This window comes from Bos indicus, chromosome 15, assembly GCF_029378745.1.
Source record: "Bos indicus isolate NIAB-ARS_2022 breed Sahiwal x Tharparkar chromosome 15, NIAB-ARS_B.indTharparkar_mat_pri_1.0, whole genome shotgun sequence".
Lineage (NCBI taxonomy): Eukaryota > Metazoa > Chordata > Mammalia > Artiodactyla > Bovidae > Bos > Bos indicus.
Genome location: NC_091774.1, coordinates 22924273 through 22947756, shown reverse-complemented (window position 1 = coordinate 22947756; position 23484 = coordinate 22924273). Strand labels below are relative to the sequence as shown.

General features: G+C 36.5%; 1 protein-coding gene across 4 annotated transcripts in view; it reads right to left on the bottom strand.

The window, feature by feature from the left end:
• Positions 1 to 23484, bottom strand: part of BCO2 (beta-carotene oxygenase 2) — a 79120-nt gene that overhangs the window by 14189 nt on the left and 41447 nt on the right. For all 4 annotated transcript variants that reach the window (XM_070803410.1, XM_070803411.1, XM_070803412.1 and 1 more), the window contains 6 exons: positions 14006 to 14217; positions 13676 to 13791; positions 12781 to 12883; positions 6909 to 7037; positions 4902 to 5062; positions 3819 to 3986 (listed from right to left, as the gene is read on the bottom strand). In XM_070803410.1, the coding sequence (XP_070659511.1) occupies positions 3819 to 3986; positions 4902 to 5062; positions 6909 to 7037; positions 12781 to 12883; positions 13676 to 13791; positions 14006 to 14217 (889 nt within the window). The remainder of the gene's footprint in view (positions 1 to 3818; positions 3987 to 4901; positions 5063 to 6908; positions 7038 to 12780; positions 12884 to 13675; positions 13792 to 14005; positions 14218 to 23484) is intronic.

The window sequence follows — 23484 nt, the reverse complement described above, 5'->3', positions numbered from 1 at the left end:
TTTAATTTTATTGAGGCTTTCAATAACTAAGTCAAAGCTCTCTCTTGGGAAATGTCACATTGCACTTGAAAATATGCGAGTTATCTTCAAATATCTTTTGATATTGATTTCCAGTATAACAGTGATAAGAGAACAGATTCTATGTGATTTCAGTAACTTTAGATGACAAAATTTTTGCACCTTGTTTTATGTCCCTGGATATGCTCTGGTGTCCCCTGGTTTATAGTCTATGGGTACTTGAATAGAATAGAATTGAATAGAATTTGTCGCCTACTGTTGTGTGAAAATCTTAATTATGTTGAACTGGTTCATATTGCTTTTCAGGTCTACTATATCATCCCACTTTTCTCTCTAGTCATTATATTAGTTTTTGAGAGTTTGATATTGAAACTCCAACTAAAAATCTTAATTTATCTACTTAAAAAGATAATTGTAATATATAGTGGGAGTATATTGTAACTTTGTTCGGTATTTTCCAAGTCTCTTGTAAATGTGTTGTCATACTTTTATAACTGAAAAAATAAAAAAAGAAAGAAGATATACAGATAGCCAAGAGACACATGAAACGATGCTCAACATCATTAATTATTAGAGAAATACAAATTAAAACTACAATGAGATATCACCTCATACCACTCTAAATGGCCATCATCAAAAAGACTATAAACAAGAAATTCTGGACAAGGTGTGGAGAAAAGGGAGCCCTCCTACACCACTGGTGGGAATGTAAATTGGTATAGCCACTATGAAGAATGGTACGGAAGTTCCTTAAAAAACCAAAAATAGAGCTACCATATGATCTTGCAATCCCTGGGAATATATCCAGAAGAAGAAAAAAAAAAAGGACACAGTCCAAAAGGATACATGCATTCCAATGTTCATTACAGCACTGTTTACAATACAAATTAAAGCCAAGACATGAAGTGTGAAAGCATTAGTCACTCAGTTGTGTCTGACTCTTTGCAATCCTATGGACTGTAGCCTGCCAGGCTCCTCTGTAAAGGAATTCTCCAGGCAAGAATACTGGAGTGGGTAGCCATTCCCTTCTCCAGGGGATATTGCCAACCCAGAGATCAAACCTGGGTCTCCTGCACTGCAGGCAGATTCTTTACCATCTGAGCCACCAGAGAAGCCTCAGCCAAGACATTGAAGCAACCTAAAAGTCCATCAACAGAAGAATGGATAAAGAAGATGTGTAACATATATGCAATGGAATATTACTCAGCCATTAAAAAGACAGAAATAATACCATTTGCAGCAACATGGATAGAGATGATCATAGTGAAGTAAATCAGATAAAGCAAATATCACAAGACACTACTTATATATGGAATCTAAAAAATATGATACAAATGAACTTATTTACAAAACAAAAACAGACTCACAGACATAGAAAACAAATTTATAGTTTACAAGGGGCTTGCCAAGTGGCACTAGTGGTAAAGAACCTGCCAGTCAATGCAGGAGACATAAGAGACGAGGTTTGATCCCTGGGTCCAGAAGATCCTCTGGAGGAGGGCATGGCAACCTACTCCAGTATTCATGGACAGAGGAGCCTGGCAGTCTATAGTCCATGGGTTTGCAGAGTCAGACGTGACTGAAGCAATTAGCATACATGGTTTACAAAGGGGAAAGATGGTAGAGGGGATAAACTGGGAGTGTGAGGTTGACATATACAGACTATAATATTTAAAATAGATAACCAACAAGGACCTACTAAATAGCATAGGGAACTCTGCTCAATATTGTTTAATAACCTAAATGGGAAAAGATTTGAAAAAGGATAGATATATGTAAAAGAAACTGATTTTGCCCACTGAGCCCAGGCTGGTAATAGCTTATCATGCCTTTCAACCAAAAGAAGGTGGAAAGGAGAGAGAGAAATAAAATGGAATAAATAACTAATTATGATATGCTAAAAAATGAAGTCCAGAAACAGAATATAAATATATATAGATACTTAATTTTAGAATTAAAAATTCTTCTATAAGATAACATAAAATATTTTTATGACCTTGGCATAGGAAGATGTCCAAAACAGGATTCACAATGTATTACTCATAAAGGAAACTATTGATATACTGGATCACGTCTGTTTATCAAAAGGTACCATTAAGATAATCTGATAAAGGTATCTATAAAAATACCTGCAGCAATTTCATACTTAGTGGTGATTTATTAAACATTTTCCAAATGAGGTGGGAAAATAATTACTGCTATCAGCACTTCTTTTCAAGTTGAAGTCTTAGCTAGTACAGTAAAAAAAAAGAAGAATAAAATAAGATGCATAAGAATTGTAAAGAAAGAAATAAAACTCTCATCGTTTTCAGATAATATGAGTGTATACATAGAAAATCCAAAGTAATTTACAGATCAAACTAATAAGTGAATTTAGCAAGCTCTCTAAATATGAGATCAATATACAAAATCAACTTCATTTCTACATATCGTCAAAAACAGAATGAAAGTTTTAAAGATAAAATTTACAACAGTTTCAAAACATTCTAACTCCCTAATGATGACTTGAACTAAAGATATGTAATATCCTCACACTGAAAACTATAAACATTCCTTCAAGAAATTTTAAAAGATTCAGGACTTTCCTGGTGGTACCATGGGCAAGAATCTGCCTGCCACTGCAGGGGATACAGTTTCAATCCCTGATCCAGGAAGATTCCACATGCTGAGGCACAACTAAAGTCAGTGCACCACAACTTCTGAGCCTGTGCACCACAGCTACTAAAGCCTGCACTCTCTAGGGCCTATGGGCTGTAATTACTGAGCCCATGAGCCACAGCTACCAAAGCCTATGCGCCCAGAACCCATGCCCTGCAACAAGAGAAGCCGCTGCAATGAGAAGCCAGTGCCCTGCAATGAAGAGTAGCCCCTGCTCACTGCAACTAGAGAAAGCCCAGAAGGCCCAGCACAGCCAAATAAATAAAAAGAATAAATTTTGTTAATGTAAATGTAACTTTTTAAAAAGATATTTTAAAAGATTAAAATAAATGGAGAGAGATTCCCTGTTCATGAGTTGGAAGACTCAATATTTCTCATTATTGTAAAGATGTCAGTTATGTCCAAATTAATCTAGACAGATCATACAATATGATCCCAACCATGGTTTTTTTTGTTTGTTTGCTTGTTTGCTTTTACAAAAACTAATAAGTTGATTCTAAAACTTATGGAAATGCAAAAGGCCAACAAAAACTGAGGCAATCTTTAAATAGAAAGGAGCTAAAGTACTTATACTGTAAATATCAAGATATCAAGACCTACCATACAGGTATAATAACATAAGTAAGCTAAGTAAATGTAAGTAAACCTTAAAAGCAATGTTTTTTAAAAATTTAAAAATAAAACTACAGCAGAAAACAATTTTCATTACATAATCCAAGGAAAATTTCTGCCTTAGATTGATTATCAGGAAAAAATGAATCCCTTCAAGCTGAGGAACTAAGACATTTTCTTTTATCGAAGGATTAATATTATAGTTTTGCTTTGCTTACCATTTTACTATCCCTTCTAAGAAATGTAAATATGTTTAGTGCTCAAGTGTAATAAGGAACTAATCACAAGTGTTTCAAAACATATTTCTTGGTTTTCTTTAATATAATTTTTACTAAGCATTAAGTACATATTTCGAATTATTCTGAAGTATTAAATAAATAAATTACAAACTTATGTCTTCAATGATTTAAAACCATTCTCCCTCTTTATTTGCCAGAGAGGCAAGAGAAACTGCAAATTCCAAGCCCAAAGCCAAAACTTGGCTAGATCAAAATTATTTTGACCACTCTTGACAAATCAGAGAATTCTACCTGATCAAGCTCTTTCCCAGTTTTCCTAAGATTCTGTAGTTGGTAGACTTCTAAAATTCCTCCATCATCCTGACAGCACAAATCAATGACAACACAGCCCTGGTCCTCAAAGGCATTGATTTGGTGAAAAGTAACAAAAGGTTTACTGAAGTACATCCCTGGAAGAAGCTGCAGGAACACAATGAGAAAGAGATATTTTATTTCCTTTAGGGTACAGATCCACAAAGTGCAAATTAAGATTTCTCCCCGTTTAAGTAATAGGCCTGGTAGGTATGAAAACCAGAATATGGAATGTAGAAGCCAATCTGTTTAGATTTAAAATCATCTCATCTCATATGAATCAATAAACTGAGGCTATTTGATATAGACCAATCAACTGATTTAACTAACTTCAAAGTTCTCATGAAATATGGCCCAATATTTTGAAGAATAAATAAATCCTAAACTCTTTAGTACATGGTTAAATAGAAAATACTTCTATTAAAAAGTTTATAATAAATTAAGTGACTAATCCTCTGGAAAATGCTGTCATTACTAAAATGGGATTTTTTTGGTAATGAAATTATATGCGGGACTACAGTAAATTTGGGATACTATTTCTTTAAGGGGTTAAAAAGTAGAGAAATATAATAATGCTATTCATCAGGCATCTATAGAAAGATATTTAACCAATACGCTTTGGACTTTGGTGATATTATCATACTTGTATATCAAAATGTCATAAAAGCAACTAATAAAAATATAATTGCAAAAGTTACAGAAGACCTCTGCATGAACAGTATTCTCTTTGGCAAATATTATTATCAGAAAAATCCATGCTAACATGCCAAGAGGATTTCTTAGATGTCATTTTTATTGTCATTTTGTAATTGAATCAGATAATTTACAGGATAAAACCATTTCTTATAATTTTCTGATATGCAAAATTCACTGTATTAATTAATAAATAGCTAGCCCTCCTTATGGAAGAAGGCAATATCCTTTAATTAAGAGTGGCTTATGTAAGAAATACCCAACAAGGGAAAAATCAGTGATATGGAAATTTGCCTTTATGTCCAATCATTCATAGTCAAAATTCTCTACCTGACCAGTATGCTTATCCACCACATGAAACCGTGTATTATACTGGGGTTCCCAGCTTATTCCATCTGAAAAGGCCTTTCCTCGAATTTTAGAAGAGATGATTCTCCACAAATTGATCTTTAGAGGCTGTTCAATGAAGATGATGTAGTTCCTTGTCATTCCTAAAATGGTTCAAGTAAACAATAAAATGTTATTTGGCAAAATAGAGATGTCTGAAATGCAACAGTTATGGGGACTTGTCAGAATAGTTGGACATATTACTGTGACCTAAACAAACGCCAATCAGAAATAATTCTTCATCGTTTCTCAGCTTTGCTGTATATATTTTCTGTTCCTACATAAAAACAGGAACTTCCATACACAATGGAGTAGTACTCAGCCATTAAAAAGAATACATTTGAATCAGTTCTAATGAGGTGGATGAAACTGGAGCCTATTATACAGAGTGAAGTAAGCCAGAAAGAAAAACACCAATACAGTATACTAACGCATATATATGGAATTTAGAAAGATGGTAACAATAACCCTGTATGCGAGACAGCAAAAGAGACACAGATGTATAGAACAGTCTTTTGGACTCTGTGGGAGAGGGAGAGGGAGAGGGTGGGTTGATTTGGGAGAATGGCATTGAAACATGTATAATATCATATATGAAATGAATCGCCAGTCCAGGTTCGATGCAGGATACAGGATGCTTGGGGCTGGTGCACTGGGATGACCCAGAGGGACGGTATGGGGAGGGAGGTGGGAGGGGGGTTCAGGATGGGGAACACGTGTATACCTGTGGCGGATTCATGTTGATGTATGGCAAAACCAATACAATATTGTAAAGTAATTAGCCTCCAATTAAAATAAATAAATTTTTTAAAAAAAGAAAAAATAAATAGTCATAGGTCCCAGGGGAAAAAAAAACAAAAAACAAAAAACAGGAACTTCTTAGAATAGCTTGGGTTGAATGCCCTCAACTTGCATTTTTTAAATCTTTTTTTTCCCTTCCTTTTCAAATTGTTTTGGTTTACGAAGCATTATATTAAAAGTGTCATTTATGATCTGGAGCTTCATTTCTTAATCCTTTTGCTATTTACACTGGAGGTAAGGATCCAGGAGCAGATTGGCTATAAAAGTTTATGATGCAGAAAATAAACATTCTGAAAAAAACTGAAGCAATCTATGTGGAATATGAATTTCCCTCCCAAAAAATATTAACATGATTATTATTTGTGGTCTTTAAAATCACCTAAAATACTAAATTCTATCCATTTTTTATGGTCAAATTCTTTTTTTTTTTAATTAAGACTTTATTTTTTGGAGCAATTTTAGGCTCAAAACAAAACCAAGGGGAAAGTACAGAGATTTGCCATATACCGCCATCCCCATACATTCTCAGCTCCCACTTTATCAATTTCCTCCACCAGAGTGGTCCATTTATTATAGCTGATACATCTACATTGACACTTCATAATCACCCAAAGCCCATAGCTTCTATTGTGGAAACACGCATAAATGTATATTTTTCCTTTGTATTTATTCAATGACAGACAACACAATACAAAACAAACCAAAGAGACTGATTTCTATGACTAGGAGTTATTCATTGTTTCATCCTGGAGCATCCTGGAGGGAGAGGCTGTTCTTCATAGAGAACTTAAGTGGAATTATGGCTGGGTGACTAAATCTCAGCCTATTTCTCCCTGACTCAATGTGCTGGGAAGGAACTGATAATTTCCTAAACTGACAGCTGTTTCTTAGAGCAGTCAATTAATGAAAAACTTGTTAACACTTTTTTCGTAACTGCTTGTATTAAAATATCTCTTCCATCAGTCAGTTGGCTAGGGTAAGCAACACATGACTAAACAGAATGAACTTAATTCACATCAAAACACAACCTTGGTCTCTTATCACATACTCTGATAAACCATATTAACATATTATTTTCCAAAACTAGTTCCCCTTCAACAGTGACATTAAGGCAGGTCCTGTTAAATTTTGTCTTATTTCTGGGCTCACCAAAGCTGTGGTAGTAAGAAGGTCTCATCCCCTCCTCAGAAGCAATAGAACATATCACCTGGGCTCCATGGATTGTCTCCCCAGGGTCAGATTTTTCTGGAGGAACCCGAATAACATTATAGCAGGAACCTGGAAAATGGAAAGTCCTGTCTTAAATGTTTTACATACATTTGAAGAATAAAAGATAGTCCTTGTATTTGCGGACTAGGCAAAAGCAATTAAAAGACTTATGCAATATGCATGACACATATATTTCATAAGGGGTTATTTCAAAGACAAGGATACAAAAATATATTAACTTTATAAACAGTATTAGCTAAGGTTTTGAAACATCATACACAAAGTAACTAACCAACAGCTATTGTATTTTAATATTCACAAATGGTTCCCTTCTAGCTCTCTGAAGATGAACTCAATCCCAGCTTCAAGGAAAAGATAGGATAGCAGCCAGGAATATCTTCAAATTCTATCTGTCCTTCTCCCCACTCCCCAGTTCCAAACACTACAGTCTCCATTTGTATTTATGTCCAACTTCTTCCATTCAGTCTTCTATATCCTTGGGGTCACTTTGGGTCTCCTCTCCTCCTATCCTATCAACATTCACTCATGCAATTATTCATCTGACTATTATTACTTCCTCAATAATCAACTCAGGTACCCAGTCCTTATGCAGATTTTCCCATCCAAAGATATTTGTTGCCCCTCCTTTATGCTCTGATTATATTCTACACTGTCAGAGTATTTATTTCATTTACTATAATTTTCTGTGTATTTATCTGTTTCCTAGCAGACTAGGCTCTTCTGGAGCAGGAATTATGTCTGACACATCTTTGCATCCTCAGTACCAAACACTGACCTGTAGGTAAACCATAAAAAACTATTGTTGGATTGACTAAGAACATATGTTTGTTAAATAACTCAATGAATGAACAAATACTGAGATCATATTGAATTATCTTTCTGGTGTTAGAAGTGCCAACGTAGGTCCTGAGGAACCTGTAACTTGTAGAATCTCACAATCTCTTCACCTCTTTTGGAACAGGATAACCATCTGGTTCCCTACTCATTTATCAGCAGCTCCTTGAGAGCTAAGTCACTTCAGTCACATCTGACTCTTTGCAACCCTGTGAACCATAGCCCACCAGGTTACTCTGTCCATGGGATTTTCTAGGCAAGAATACTAGGGTGGGTTGCCATTTCCTCCTCCAGGCGATCTTCCTGATCCAGGGATCCAATCTGCATCTCTTAAGTCTCCAACATTGGCAGGAGGGCTCTTTACTGCTAGCACCACCTGGGAAGCCCTTACTGAGTGTCAGTTATATCCCAGGCACTCTTCTAGGAGTCCTAAGCAGCATATTCTAGACACTTGTGTACAGCAAAATAGTGTACAAAATAGACAAAAGGCTCTTCTTCTATAAAACTCAAATTTTTAAAAAATCATACAATAAGTAAAAATATAATGCATCAGATGAGAACTATAATGAGGAATAAACAAGGGAATGGGAATTAGAAGTGAGTGTATAAGGATGTGGACTGCTACTATTTGCAACTTAAATTATGGTGGTCTGAGAAGGCTTTACTAAGAAGGTGGCATTTGAGTCAAGACCTGAAGGGAGTGAGGAAGAGAGCCTTGAGGATATCTGGGAGAAATGCATTTCAGGTGATGAAAGTGAAAGTCGCTCAGTTGTGTCCAACTCTTTGCAATCCCATGGACTATACAGTCCATGGAATTCTCAGGCCAGAATACTGGAGTGGGTAGCCTTTCCCTTCTCCAGGTGATCTTTCCAACCCAGGGATCAAACCCAGGTCTCCTGCATTGCAGGCAGATTCTTTACCAGCTGAGCCACAAGGGAAGCCCAAGAATACTGGAGTGGGTAGCCTATCCCTTCTCCAGAGGATCTTCTTGACCCAGGAATCAAACTGGGGTCTCCTTCATTGCAGGTGGATTCTTTACCAACTGAGCTATGAGGTGAGAAGAGCAAATGCAAAGATTCTCAGCCAAGAATAAGTTTGGAGTGTTTAAATAACTGCAGTGAGGACAGTGCTGCCCTGCCCATAGCAAGCAGAGAGAAAATTCTAGATGAGGTGGGGTAGGTTAAAGGGATAACTGGCTGATATACTGAGAATAAACTGAAGTAGGGTAAAGGGAGAAGCAAGGAGACTGGTTAAAAAGCTATTACAATAATTCAAATGAGAAAGAATGGTGGCCCAAACCAGAGTGGGGGCAGTGGAGGTGATATGACATAGCTGGATTTTTGATATATTTTGAAGGCATTGCTGAAATTACTTTTTGACCCATTAGACGTGGATGTGAGAGAGGTATAAAACATGATTCCAAGGTCATCATCTTAAGCAAGTAGAATGACAGAGTTACCCTCGACTGAGATGGGGAAGATTTTAAGCAGAGAAATTTAGGGAGAAAGATTAAAAGTTTGGTTTTAAAAAATTAATTTTGTAACCTCTATTAGATATCCTAGTAAAAACACTTGAGTAAGCAATTAGTGGGGAGGTCTAGGTTAAGATACTATATGTTTTGAGAAACAATTATATATAAAACATCATGCTTTATACAGTGATGAGTTATGAAAGATAAACTCTACAGTTCCAATATTACCATCTCCATCTCCATCTACTGTAAGTGTCTATCTAAGAGATTACATTATTTTAAATTAGTACTTAAAACTAGCTAGATTAAATGTTTAGAGGATTTCTGTTAATTTTAAAAGGGCTTTTTAAAAATATCCGGAAAAGTGAAAACAATTAAAAGCTTTTTATTTTGTAAAGGTAGAAATTACTAGCAAGCACTTTATTTACCAAAAAAAAATCACTAAATGTCCCCCAAACACATATTGTTTAGTTGAGCTCTCTGCAGCTACACATATATTTGTGTTCTAGTTCAAAAATTCCTCACTGAACCAAATAATCAAGTAAGAAAAAAGAAGTAAAGCCAGTTTTACTTGAGATTAGAGTATCAAGAGAAGAATTTCCTATCTCAGCAATTGGATTAAATGACGATTACTCAATTTACTAAATTTGAACACTACTAGTTGATGAACTGTCCTAACTGTAAGTCTTGCAGGAAGTACAAGGCAGACAGACTCCCAGGAAACACACAGCAGAGGACTGAACGCCCAGAGAAACGATTTGCTCAATACTTTGTGCCTAACTCTGGGAGACGCCTCAGGACTTTGCATAAACATCAAATTGAGGCAAAATAACAAGTACAACTCATAATGACTGGTGCAAGGTTTCTCAGAGATTCATAGGCCACTTTCCCCAAAACCACCTGGAGATCTTGTTAAAATGCATCAAGATAAGGAGTGAAGGGTTGGTTACAATGCAGATTCTTAGCCCCTTTTCAAGTATACTGAACCAGAATATCTGAAGATGAAGCCCACTGATCTTACATTGCTGGAAAGCATTCCAGATGGCTTTGGGGTGTTCTAAAGGCTGAGAATCACTGATCTAATGAGGATTTATTTTAGAAAAATAAATAAAAATGGTTAAACAGTATTTCTTATATTATGGACTATATACAAAGTTATCTATAACTCTTTGCAACTCCATAGACTATAGCCCACCAGGCGCCTCTCTGTACATGAAATTCTTCAGGTAAGAACACTGGAATGGGCTGTTGCTGTTGTTCAGTCACTAAGTCATGTCCAGCTCTTTCTACATGGACTACAGCACACCAGGCTTCCTTGTCCTTCACTATCTCCTGGAGTTTACTCAAACTCATGTCCATTGAGTCGGTGATGCCATCCAATCATTTCACCCTCTGTTTCCCCCTTCTCCTCCTGCCCTCAATCTTTCCCAGGATCAGGGTCTTTTCCAATGAGTCAGCTCTTTGCATCAGGTGGCCAAAGTTTTGGAGCTTCATCTTCAGCATCAGTCATTCAAATGGAAAGGATTTATTTCCTTTAGGAGTGACTGGTTTGATCTCCTGCTGCCCAAGACTCTCAAGAATCTTCTCCAGTACCAAAATTCGAAAGCATCAATTCTTTGGCACTCAGCCTTCTTTATGGTCCAACTTTCACATCTGTACCTGATGAATGGAATGGGTAGCCATTTTCTCCATGGGATCTTCCCAACCCAGGGACTGAACCTGGGTCTCCTGCATTCCAGGCAGATTCTTTACTGTCTGAGCCACCAGGGAAGCCTCGCTTGGTTATTAGAGTTAATTTATTAAGAAATGAGTTTTTAATGATCAAAAAAAAAAAAATGGACCAAAAAAAAACAAAAAAAGCTGAGTCAGTGTACCCATTTGCTTAAAGATTTTACCTAAAAAGATGTTTGATGCTTCCTATAACAGATTTGAAGAATACATCCCTACCTGAGGTCAGGTAACAAAGAGCAGAGACGTCTGGGTGATGAAGTTCCCAGGGTACCCTATCTCTTCTTGAGCCAGTAAAAAAAAACAAACCTGAAGTCTTCACGTTCATATATACTTATATGTGTAAATATGGAGAGGTAGAGATGAACAACCCAAAAAGCCAATTCCTTACATTAACCTATTCAAAAGTTAATCTATACAAAGGATTCATAGTTATAAATGATAGATTGACAGCTAAGATAGACAGTCAGAAACTTTTAATACTTGTACTTACACATTCCTTTCCAGAGGGAGATGTATATTTGGGTATATGATAAAGAATTTGCATGCCCTGAGAGAATCCTCTGTACTCAGTGATAAATAATTATTAAGATGGTCTAACAAAATGACTAATAGCAAGCTTTTTCTGTGTTATTCAGGCTTGGTGCCAAGCCTGGTATTAGACACTTGAGGCTTCCTTAAGCAAGCATCTTAAATCTTCTCAAGGTTCACTGCCCTCATCTATAAAATGGGAGTAATAATACCTTTCTTAATGCCATGGATGGACCTAGATATTATCAAACTAAGCAAAGTAAGACAGAGAAAGGCAAATATCATATGATATCATTTATATGGGAATCTAAAATATGATACAAATGAACTTATTTACAAAACAGAAATAGACTCAGACATTGAAAATAAACTTATGGTTACCAAAGGGGAAATGGGTGGGGAATAAATTAGGAGTATGGGATTAGCAAATACAAACTACTGTATACAAAATAGATAAACAACAAGGTCCTGCTGTATAGCACAGGGAACTATATTCAATATCTTGCAGTAAACCATAATGGAAAAGAATATGGGAAACTAACACAACATTGTCAATCAACTATACCTCAATTAAAAAATAAAAATAACTGTACCTTTCTCAGAGATTAAATGAGAAACTATATGGGAAAAAGTGGTTAACACGAGCACATACTAGTTACTCTATAAATGTTAACTATCATTATTAGCCATTAGAACCTTCTGGAACAGATTAACAGACAGCTAGGAAAGTATACAGATGAACAGGAAGGGGATGTGATACAAGTAGCTGCAAATGCAACCAAACTTTAACCTTAACTTACTTTGTAGTGTATTACTCCCATGGTAAAAATAAATTCCTCTGTATGTAACATACAGTGTGCCTTCTCTTTATCTCTTTGCTGTGCCATTTAAAATTTCTGATAGTATGGTACCTCTTAAAAATTCAAGTTTGAGAAATATATACTGAAAATCTCTACAATGCATGTGAGCCAAAAAGCATAATGGAACATAAAAATGTGAGTCATGATGAAAAGATCAAATAGAAAATCAGCTTCTAAGTATATACACAAAAAGACCACAGAACATAACAATAAATTACATATTTGAAGTTCAGAAATGCAATTTCAGAGATTTCTTTCTGAAATTTTCAAATGAGTTTCATATAAGTTAACATCTTAGCCGTAATGGAACTCTGGGAAGACAGTTAACTCCCAGTTATTTTTTCAAAGACTCCCGCCGCAATGTTACCATGTTTCCCATAGGAGTTCCCCATGTTGTACGTTGTTCCATCTGGATCGTAATGAGGATGTGCAGTTGCTCCGTTCACAGCGATAAATTTTGTCCAGTTAACCTGAAAATTTAAGACCATTCAGAGACTTAAATTACATGGGTAGGTCTCTATTTAGATGCATAGACAGTAGGGATGTATCACATACTTTTAAAATAAGATATAAAAACTATAGTTTAAGCCCTGATGTCTCACCTCTGTGAAATCAAAATTATTTTTCCTACTAAAGAAAAAGAAACTAAGAACAAACAACAAGAAAACCAAACAAAATCCCTCCTACCACCACCACCAAGAAATGCACAAAAATGATTATCCAGATCACAAGAAAGTTCAAAAGAATAAGCATTAAAATTCTGGCCCCAAATTTTATTTTGCTTTAAATTAATGTATAACATGAAGGCAGTATGTGTTAGTCGCTCAGTCATGTCTGACTTTTTACGACCCCATGGACTGTAGCCCACCAGGCTCCTCCGTTCATGAAATTTTCCAGGCAAGAATACTGGATTGGGTTGCCATTTCCTTCTCCAGGGCAGAATGGATCTAGGTAATCTCCAGTCCAATTCTACCTAGAGCTAAGCAGAAAATGAAATGACAGAAATAAGTCTGTACTATGCTGTGTCTCCTTTGCCCTAGCCTTCAGACAGTTGGACTAAGGAAGAAATCTAGAATTATCTTTAAGGATAACCAATACCACAGGCCATTCTAATGAAGACAGAGGGTACCTAATGACCTGAATCAGTGGGTAATTTTGATTTTGTTTAAGAATACAATTTTTTCTTCTGATAATAACTACTCTAAAAAGTATTTGAATGGAGAGAAATTTTAGGGTCTATTATATTTTAACCCATATTTTACCTTTTCTGTTTTTTCCAGGGTTTCAATGTCCACTTTATTCATAAAGTTGGTTTCCGTACTAAGGTAGTAATCACCCTTGTACAGCACATAGTTGACATTGGTGTTATCAGTAATTGCTGAAATCAAACCCCAAAGTTATTTAAACACCACAACTTACTATAGGAGATCCTAAGCACACAATCAAGGGAGAAAGCAGTTGAAACATCCTCTCATATCAAAATAAATAAATATCAAGATCCATATTTATAAAAAAAGATTGACATATGTCATAATAATTTAAAGAATCATCACTATTACCTGAAAATTCTGGGCATAATAAAGGGTGCTTACCAGGCTTTTCAAATTTTGACATGAAACGTTCAAAAACATTCTTGCATGGGTCAGGGAGAGCCAATGTACCAAATTCTGAGATCACAATTCGATCACGATCACTGTTGGCCTTATATGTATCACTCTGTAGAAACTTGCTCCTATATGTCACTGTGCCCTTCTCCACCTTGAACTGGTGAAGTAAAGCCATTCCATCAAACCAGTGATTGTACCTTGGTAGGAGCAAAAATAGAAAAATAAGTATTAGGAAGGAAAACATGGGGTCAAAAGGAGAGATTGCAAATATAGAGATAAGGAAGTGGGATGGGTTCCTAGCACAACCTGATTAGTCAAAGAACTTGAAATTGAGGGATGACAGATTTTGAGTATATCCTGGAGTACAACAATGAAAGACCAACTTACATTCTCTTGATCCTAACCCCTTATCACAAACCTCATACATCAGAGGGCTAAAGGAAAACCCTAAGCTGTTGACTTCTAAGATAATTGTATCTTTACCCTATAGCCAAGATAATAGCATATGGAATGCTTGATATTTCTCAAATTAAAATGGATTCCAAAACTTTTAGACATAGTTATCTTCATATCTTTTATGTATTATATTTTCTGTTTATTTAAATTTTTTGTCAAATTTATCAAAACTATGCTAAAGTAAGCAAATAAGATGAATGTCCTTAGTGGATAATCATTTTTGTCCATATTATCACACTAGAAATGATGTATCTAAATGATGGAACATTAAAACACTGTAAGGAAAATTTTTCACTTTACTTTTTGAAGGGTTTAACATTTGTCTTTTCTCTCGTATGCTTGATAGATTGAATGTTCAATGTCTTCAGCATGGAAAAGGAAGCAAAAATGCTTGGTCTTATCTCAAAGCCTTGTCTTAAAAGGTTACTGTCTTGAAAGCAGGGATTCAAATGGATATATGTACACCCATCTTATAGCAGCATTATTTACAATAACCAAAAGGTAGGAACAACCTAAGCATCCATCAGCTGAAGAATGGGATAAACAAAATTTAACATATAATGGAATATTACTCAGCCTTAAAAAGGAGAGAAATTCTGTCACATGCTATAACATGGTGAAATAAGCCAGTCACAAAAAGACAAATACTATACAATAGCACTTACATGAGGTATCTAAAGCCATCAAACTCATGGAAACATGAAGTAGAATGGTGATTCTCAGGGGCTCAGCAGAGGGGGAAATAGGGAGCTATTGTTTAATGAGTATAGAGTTTCAGTTTTTCAAGATGAAAAAGTTCTGAAGATCTGTTTCACAACACTAACCTGTACATTTAAATATGGCTGAGATGGTAAATTTTATTTTTCATCACAATTGTGTTAAACTGCAAGAAATAAGAAAGTTTTTATAAAAGGCCCTCTTTACATATTGATTTAAGATGCCATCTTTATCATAAATCAATTTCTGTAAGTTCTTGGGTCCATTTCTGGGTTTTCTATTCTATATAACTTGCCCATTTGTCCATTAATATATTGATATCATAATATTTTAATTACATGTTCATATTTAATTAAAATAATATAAAATTATATATTAATATCTGATAAGGCTAGTTTCAGAGAAGGCAATGGCACCCCACTCCAGTACTCTTGCCTGGAAAATCCCATGGATGGAGGAGCCTGGTGGGCTGCAGTCCATGGGGTCGCTAAGAGTCGGACACGACTGAGTGACTTCACTTTCACTTTTCACTTTCATGCATTGGAGAAGGAAATGGCAACCCACTCCAGTGTTCTTGCCTGGAGAATCCCAGGGACGGGGGAGCCTGGTGGGCTGCCATCTATGGGGTCGCACAGAGTCAGACACGACTGAAGCAACTTAGAAGCAGCTTAGCAGCAAGGCTAGTCTCCAGTCCATGGGCTTGCAAAGTGTCAGACACGACTGAGCAACTGGACAACAACAACAGGGCTAGTCTCCACCCCTCAGACAATTTTCTTTTTTAGTGTTTTCTTGACTACTCTTGTATATTTATTTTTCCACATGAACCTTGGTATTCATTCATCTAATTTCCTTTAAAAACTAGAATTTTTATTAAGGTTGTATTAAATTTAAAAATTGACTTACGGAGAACCGACATCTTTGTGATATTGAATCATCCATCCTACTCAAAGAAGATAGGATCCAAGAGAACAAAATGGTGGAGGAGTAGGTGGATATGGAGTACATCTCTCCATGGAACATCAGGAATATACCTTCAGACACAGAAGTGCATACAGAATGCAGAACACCAGCTGAGAGCAGACAGGAATACCTGACCAGAGGTAAAGAATATATAGAATCACGCAAAACTCAGCAGGACAAGGAACTAGTGGGGGAAACAGGAGTGTTAGTAGGACTGGATCTGCCCTCAGTGGGTGGGGGAACTGAAGCTGGGGTCCAATCCCCACATCAAAGTGATTGTCTGAGTCAGAGGAGAAACATTTAAGGCTGAGAGCGAAACAGCTGATCTGTGGCAGCCTAAATAGAATGAGAACCAGACAGTCCTTGCTGCAGCCATACATACCCTGGACAGGGACACAGGTCCCCTGGAAGGCACAGTGGTTGGGAGCTGGTGTTTGGGGACTGTGGAGCAATCCCAGGGCAAGGGCTGCTGTTGATTGTAGAAAGATGGATTGAGGGAATGTAGGAAGGAGGTTATGGTGGGAAATGCCTGTGGAGGAAAGCCAGGCAGCCATGGAAGCAAGGCGATACTGCTGACTCACGCATAGGGGGTGGAGCCATCACCATAGCCTCTCTCTCCCCACACACCAGCATGAGAACAGTAGAGAGGCTGCCCCATAAAACGCCTGAGGCACTGAACTACAGAGCAGGACTCCACCCAGGATGTTCCTTTAAGTGACTGATGTGCAGATCTACAGAGTAGGACCCCACCCAAGGTGCCCCTTTAAGTGCCTGACATGCTGATCTACAGAGTAGGATCCCAGCCAGGAGGCCCCTCCCGATGCGCTGAACAACAGAGAAGGACTCCAGGCAAGGGAGCCGTCAAAGTGCCTGAACAGGCAGAGCTATGAAGAAAGACTAGCCAAAGAGGCCTTCGATTGCCAGCTACAAGAGGCTGGAAAAAAGACTCTGAGAAGACCATAACTCCTGCAGCAGAGGCAGTCTGTCCCTGCATACTTGTCACTGCCAGGGTCCCCGCAAGCCAAGCAGTTGCGCCACCTTCACACTCAACTCACTGGGGCAGAGCTGCCACAAGCAAAACATGTCTTGCATCTATGGGCACAGGGTCACTTCAGTAGTGTCTGACTCTTTGCAACCCTGTAGGCTGTGGCCTGCCAGGCTTCTCTGTCAGGGACGGAGGGTCTCCAGGCAAGCATACTGGAGCATATTGGCCAATACTTGTTGCCATACCCTTCTAGAGCACTATGTTTCCTGCTGCCCTAGCCACCAACTCCCCTGAGAATCTGGTGCTGCCAGAAACCCTGTGACCCAAGCAACTGCACCATCTCCACTTCTGGCCCTCACAGGGGCAAACCCAGTCCTTCAGGGCAAACCCCAGTGGACAACCCACATGCAGAGGTGGAAATAAAACCACAGCTGAAACCTAGGGGCAGTGTTGCTAAGGAAGAAAATCCAAAACCTTCCCACCAGCTGTACAAGCTGCAGATTAAATCCACACAATCAACTAGCCAGACTCTGTGTCTATGGAATATATAAAAGGTCATTGAGAGTTCCCACAAAAGAAAATGCACTAGTTCTGATAGCTGTGGACACTGGAGGCAAGAACACACAGAAGAAGGACCAGATTAGAATCTGAGCTGCCCCCACAGCAGGTCTGGATATCAGCACAGTGTTGGAGAGCATCCTTGGGAGGTGAGGTGAACTGTGACTCCCAGCGAGGGAAAGGACTCTGACAGCAGTGACTCAGAAAAACATTTATTATTCTTATGTTTTGACTTTTCTGTAGATTCTTTGGATTTTTTTCTTTTTTCTTTTCCTTTTTCCCCCCTCTGTTGTAGCTGTCAATTTTATTGGCACTATGAAATCTAATTAAGCTTTTGAGCTTTTTATTTTCCCCCTCAGTCACATTTTTTATTGTTGTTATGAACCTCTGCCTCTATGTTGGGCTTTTGCAGTTCTGTGGAGTTTCCCTTTTTTTTTCTCTTTCTTTAATTTTACTATTTTAAACCTATTATTATTTTTTTTACATTTATTCCTTTGTTTGTTTTTCCTACTGTTCTTTTCCCCATGCAGTTAATCCTTAATGTATATAAATCTTCTTTATCTACCTCTATTTAACTTTGCCTATCTATTCTTTCTTTCTTTCCTTTCCTCTCAACATACTTGTTAGTTTTTTTTCATTGCTTTATTCCCCAGTTGGCACCTTCTTTAGTTTTGCTTTCCAGTTTGTGCTTTAGTTTTGTTTTGGCAGATGTAATATTTGGTTTCCTTTGTTCACTGAGTCAATCTATTGTACTTTACTTTTGTAGGACTGCTTGGTTTTGCTTATGGGTGTATATTAATATGGGTATATTCAGTCACACTTTTTACTGTTGTTATAAACCTCTGGCTCTATGTTGGGCTTTTGCAGTTCTGTGGAGTTTTCCATTTTTCTTTCCTTTTTTCTTTCTTCTCCCATTTTTTTTTCTTTTCTCTTTTTTATAATTTTAATTTTTAATTTTTTAAAATATATTTTATTTTTTCTACATTTATTCCTTTGTCTGCCTTTCCTACTGTTCTTTTCCCCTTGCAGTTAAATTTTAACATGTATAAATCTTCATCTATCTCTATTTAACTTTGCATATCTATTCTTTCTTTCTTCCCTTTCCTCTCAACATGTTTCTTAGTTTTGTTTTCATTGCTTTATTCCCCATTTGGTACCTTGCTTTAGTTCTGTTTTTCAGTTTGTGCTTTAGTTAGTTTTGTTCTTAACTGGTAAATAAAATTTTTAATTTCCTTTGTTTGCCAGGTCAATCTACTATACTTTATTTTTCTTGGACTGTTTTGACTTTGCTCATAGGTATATATGTATATGTGTATACTCCATTATTTAATTATTTATTTGCCTGATTTTGTAACTGCCATTTGTCTGGGGTTCATCTTTGGCTTCTCATTTTTGGATATTTGTTTTACTCTCACTTAATGCCATAACAAACCACTTGTGGAATCTTCATTCATGACCAGAGATTAAGCCCTGAGCCTTTGGAGTGGGAGCACTAACTCCAAGACCCTAGACTACCAGAGAACTAACCCTAGGAGTATCAAATAGTGAGAAATCTCATAAAGGAATCCAACTGAATACATGACCAGGCATCACACAACTCCCAGTAGCACCCTGTGCAGGATTCTTCATCTAAACAACAAACAAAACAAAAATACAAACCCAACATCAGCAGACAGGATTATCACCTCACTCAGCCTTGCCCATCAGAGGAAAAACAAACAAACAAAAACTCAGCACAAAAAACAAACAAAAACTCACCCCACAGGAAGCTTACACAAACCACTGGACCAACCTTAGGAGGGCAGAAACTAAAAGGAAGAAAGAATTCAATCTTGAATCCTGGGAAAAGGAGACCTCAAACACAATAAGTTAAAATATAATAATGAAAAGGCAGAAAAATACTACACAAATGAAGGAACAAACTAGAAACACAGAAGTCCAAATAAATGAAGAGGAAATAGAAAAACTACCTGAAAAAGAATTCAGAATAATGATAGTAAAGATGATCAAAAACCTTGAAAACAAAATGGAGAAAATGTAAGAATCAATTAACAAAGACCTAGAAGAATTAAAGAATAAACATACAGAGACAAACAACACAATTACTGAAATTAAAAATACTCTGGAAAGAATCAATAGCAGAACATCTGAAGCAGAAGAATGAATCAGTGAGCTGGAAGATAAAATGGTAGAAATAACTTCTGAAGAGCAGAAAAAAGTAGAAAGAATGAAAAGAACTGAGAATAGTCTCAGAGACCTCTGGGACAATATCAAATGCACCAACAGTTGAATTATAGGGGTCCCAGAAGAAGAAGAAGAAGAGAAAAAGAAAGGATAGGAGAAAATTTTTGAAGAGATTATAGTTGAAAATTTCCCCAACATGGAAAGGGAAATAGTCAGTCAAGTCCAAGAGACACAAAGAGTCCCATATAGGATAAACCCAAGGAGAAACACACCAAGACACACACTAATCAAACTACCAAAGACTAAACACAAAGAAAGAATATTAAAAGAAGCAAGGGAGAAGTAACATACAGGGAAACCCCATATGCTTAACAGCTGATCTTTCAGCAGAAACTCTGCAGGCCAGAAGGGAGTGGCAGGATATATTTAAAGTACTGAAAGGGAAAAATCTACAACCAAGATTACTGTACCCGGCAAGGATCTCATTCAAAATTGATGGAGAAATAAAAGCTTCTCAGACAAGCAAAAGTTAAGAGAATTCAGTACCACCAAACCAGCTTTACAACAAATGTTAAAGGGACTTACACAGTCCAAAAATACCAGAGAAGAAAAAAAAATCTACAAAATCAACCCCAATTAAGAAAATGGCAATAGGAACATATATATCAATAGTTACCTTAAATATAAACAGATTAAATGCTCTAACCAAAAGACACAGACTGGCTGAATGGATACAAAAACAAGACCCATATATATGCTGTCTACAAGAAACCCACTTCAGACCTCAAGACACATACAGACAGAAAGTGAGAGGATGGAAAAATATTCCATGCAAATGGGAAGCAAAAGAAAGCTGGAGTAGCAATCCTCATATCAGACTAAATAGACCTTAAAATAAAGAAGATTACAAGAGATAAGGCAGGACACTATGTAATGATCAAGGGATCAATCCACAAGGAAGACATAACAACTGTAAATATCTATGCACCCAACATAGGAGCACCTCAATGCATAAGACAAACATTAACAGACATAAAAGGAGAAATTCACAGTAACACAGTAATAGTAGGAGACTTTAAAACCCCACTCGCACCAATGGACAGATCATCAAAACAGAAAATTAATAAGGAAATACAAGTCCCAAATGATACATTAGATGAGATGGATCTCATTGATATCTTCAGGACAGTCTCCATCCAAATGCAGAAGAATACACCTTCTTCTAAAGTGCATATGGAACACTCTCCAGGATACACCACATCTTGGGTCACATATCAAACCTCAGTAAATTTAAGAAAACTGAAATCATATCTAGTATCTTCTTCGACCACAGCACTATAAGACTAGATATCAATTACAAGAAAAAAACTAAGAAACACAAACACATGGAGATTAAACAACATGTTTCTAAACAACCAACAGGTTACTGAAGAAATCAAAAGGGAAATCAAAAACTTTGTAGAAACAAATGACAATGAAAACACAACAACTCAAAATCTATGGAATGCAGCAAAAGGAGTTCTAAGAGGGAAGCTAATAGCAATACAATCCTACCTCAAGAAATAAGAAAAACATTGAAACTTTATAAGAAAAACATCTAAACTTTGTTTAGAAAAAACAACCTAACTTTACACCAAAAACAACTGGAAAAAAAAAGAACAAAAAGACCTCAAAATTAGTAGAAGGAAAGAAATCACAAAGATTGGAGCAGAAATAAGTGAAAAAGAAATGAAAGAAACAATAGTAAAAATTAATAAAACTAAAAGCTGGTTCTTTGAGAAGATAAACAAAATTGACAAACCTTTAGCCAGACTCATCAAGAAAAAAATAGAGAAGAATCAAATCAACAAAATTAGAAATGAAAAAGGAGAGGTTACAACAGACAATGTAGAAATACAAAGGATTATAGGAGACTATTATGAACAACTATATGGCATAAAATGGCTAACTTGGAAGAAATGGACAGATTCTTAGAAAAGTTTAATCTTACAAGACTGAACCAGGAAGAAACAGAAATTATAAGCAACCCAATTACAAGCACTGAAATTGAAGCTGTGATCTAAAATCTCCCCAAAAACAAAAGCCCAGGCTTCACAGGAGAATTCCATCAAACATTTAGAAAAGAGCTAATGCCTATCCTTCTAAAACTCTTTCAAAAAACTGCAGAGGAAGGAACACTTCCAACTCATTCTACAAGGCCACCATCATCCTGATACCAAAACCAGACAAAGACAACACAAAAAAAGAAACTACAGGCCAATATCACTGATGAAGATAGATACAAAAATCCTCAACAAAATTTTAGCAAACAGAATTCAGCAACACATCAAAAAGCTCACCATGATCAAGTTGGGTTTACTCCAGGAATGCAAGGATTCTTCAATATATGCAAAACAATCAATGTGATACACCATGTTAACAAATTTAAAGATAAAAACCATATGATCATCTCAATAGATGCAGAAAAAGCTTTTGACAAAATTCAGCACCCATTTATGATTAAAACACTTCAAAAAATGGGCATGGAAGGAACCTACCTCAACATAGTAAAGGCCATATATGATAAGCCTACAGCAAACATTATTCTCAATGGTGGAAAAACCGAAAGCATTCCCCCTAAGATCAGGAACAAAACAAGGATGTCCACTTTCACCACTATTATTCAACGTAGTTCTGGAAGTCCTAGCTACAGCAATCAGAGAAGAAAAAGAAATAAAGGAATCCAGATCAGAAAAGAAGAAGTAAAGCTCTCATTGTTTGCAGATCACATGATACTGTACATAGAAAACCCTAAAGATAATATCAAAAAATTACTAGAGCCAATCAGTGAATTTAGCAAAGTTGCAGGATACAAAATCAATACACAGAAATCACTTGCATTTCTATATACTAAGAATGAAAAATCAGAAAGAGAAATTAAGGAATCAATCCCATTCACCAGTGCAACAAAAAGAATTAAATATCTAGGAATAAACTTACCTAAGCAGACAAAAGGAAGAATCAATATTGTGAAAATGACTATATTACCAAATGCAATCTACAGATTCAGTGCAATCCCTATCAAATTACCAATGGCATTTTTCATAGAACTAGAACAAAAAATTTCACAATTCATATGGAAACACAGAAGATCCCAAATAACCAAAGCACTCTTGAGAAAGAAGAATGGAGCTAGAAGAATCAACTTTCCTGACTTCAGATTATACTGAAAAGCTACAGTCATCAAGAGAATATGGTACTGGAAGAAAAACAGAAAAATAGGCCAATGGAACAAGATAGAAAATCCAGAAATAAACCCATGCACCTATGGGTACCTTATTTTTGACAAAGGAGGCAAGAATATACAATGGGGCAAAGACAGCCTCTTCAATAAACGGTGCTGGGAAAACAAGACAGCTACATGTAAAAGAATGAAATTAGAATACTTCCTAACACCATACACAAAGATAAACTCAAAATGAATTAAAGACCTAAATGTAAAACCAGAAACTATAAAACTCTTAGAGGAAAACATAGGCAGAACATTCGATGACACAGATCAATGAAAGATCCTCTATGACCCACCTCCCAGAGTAATGGAAATAAAAACAAAAGTAAACAAGTG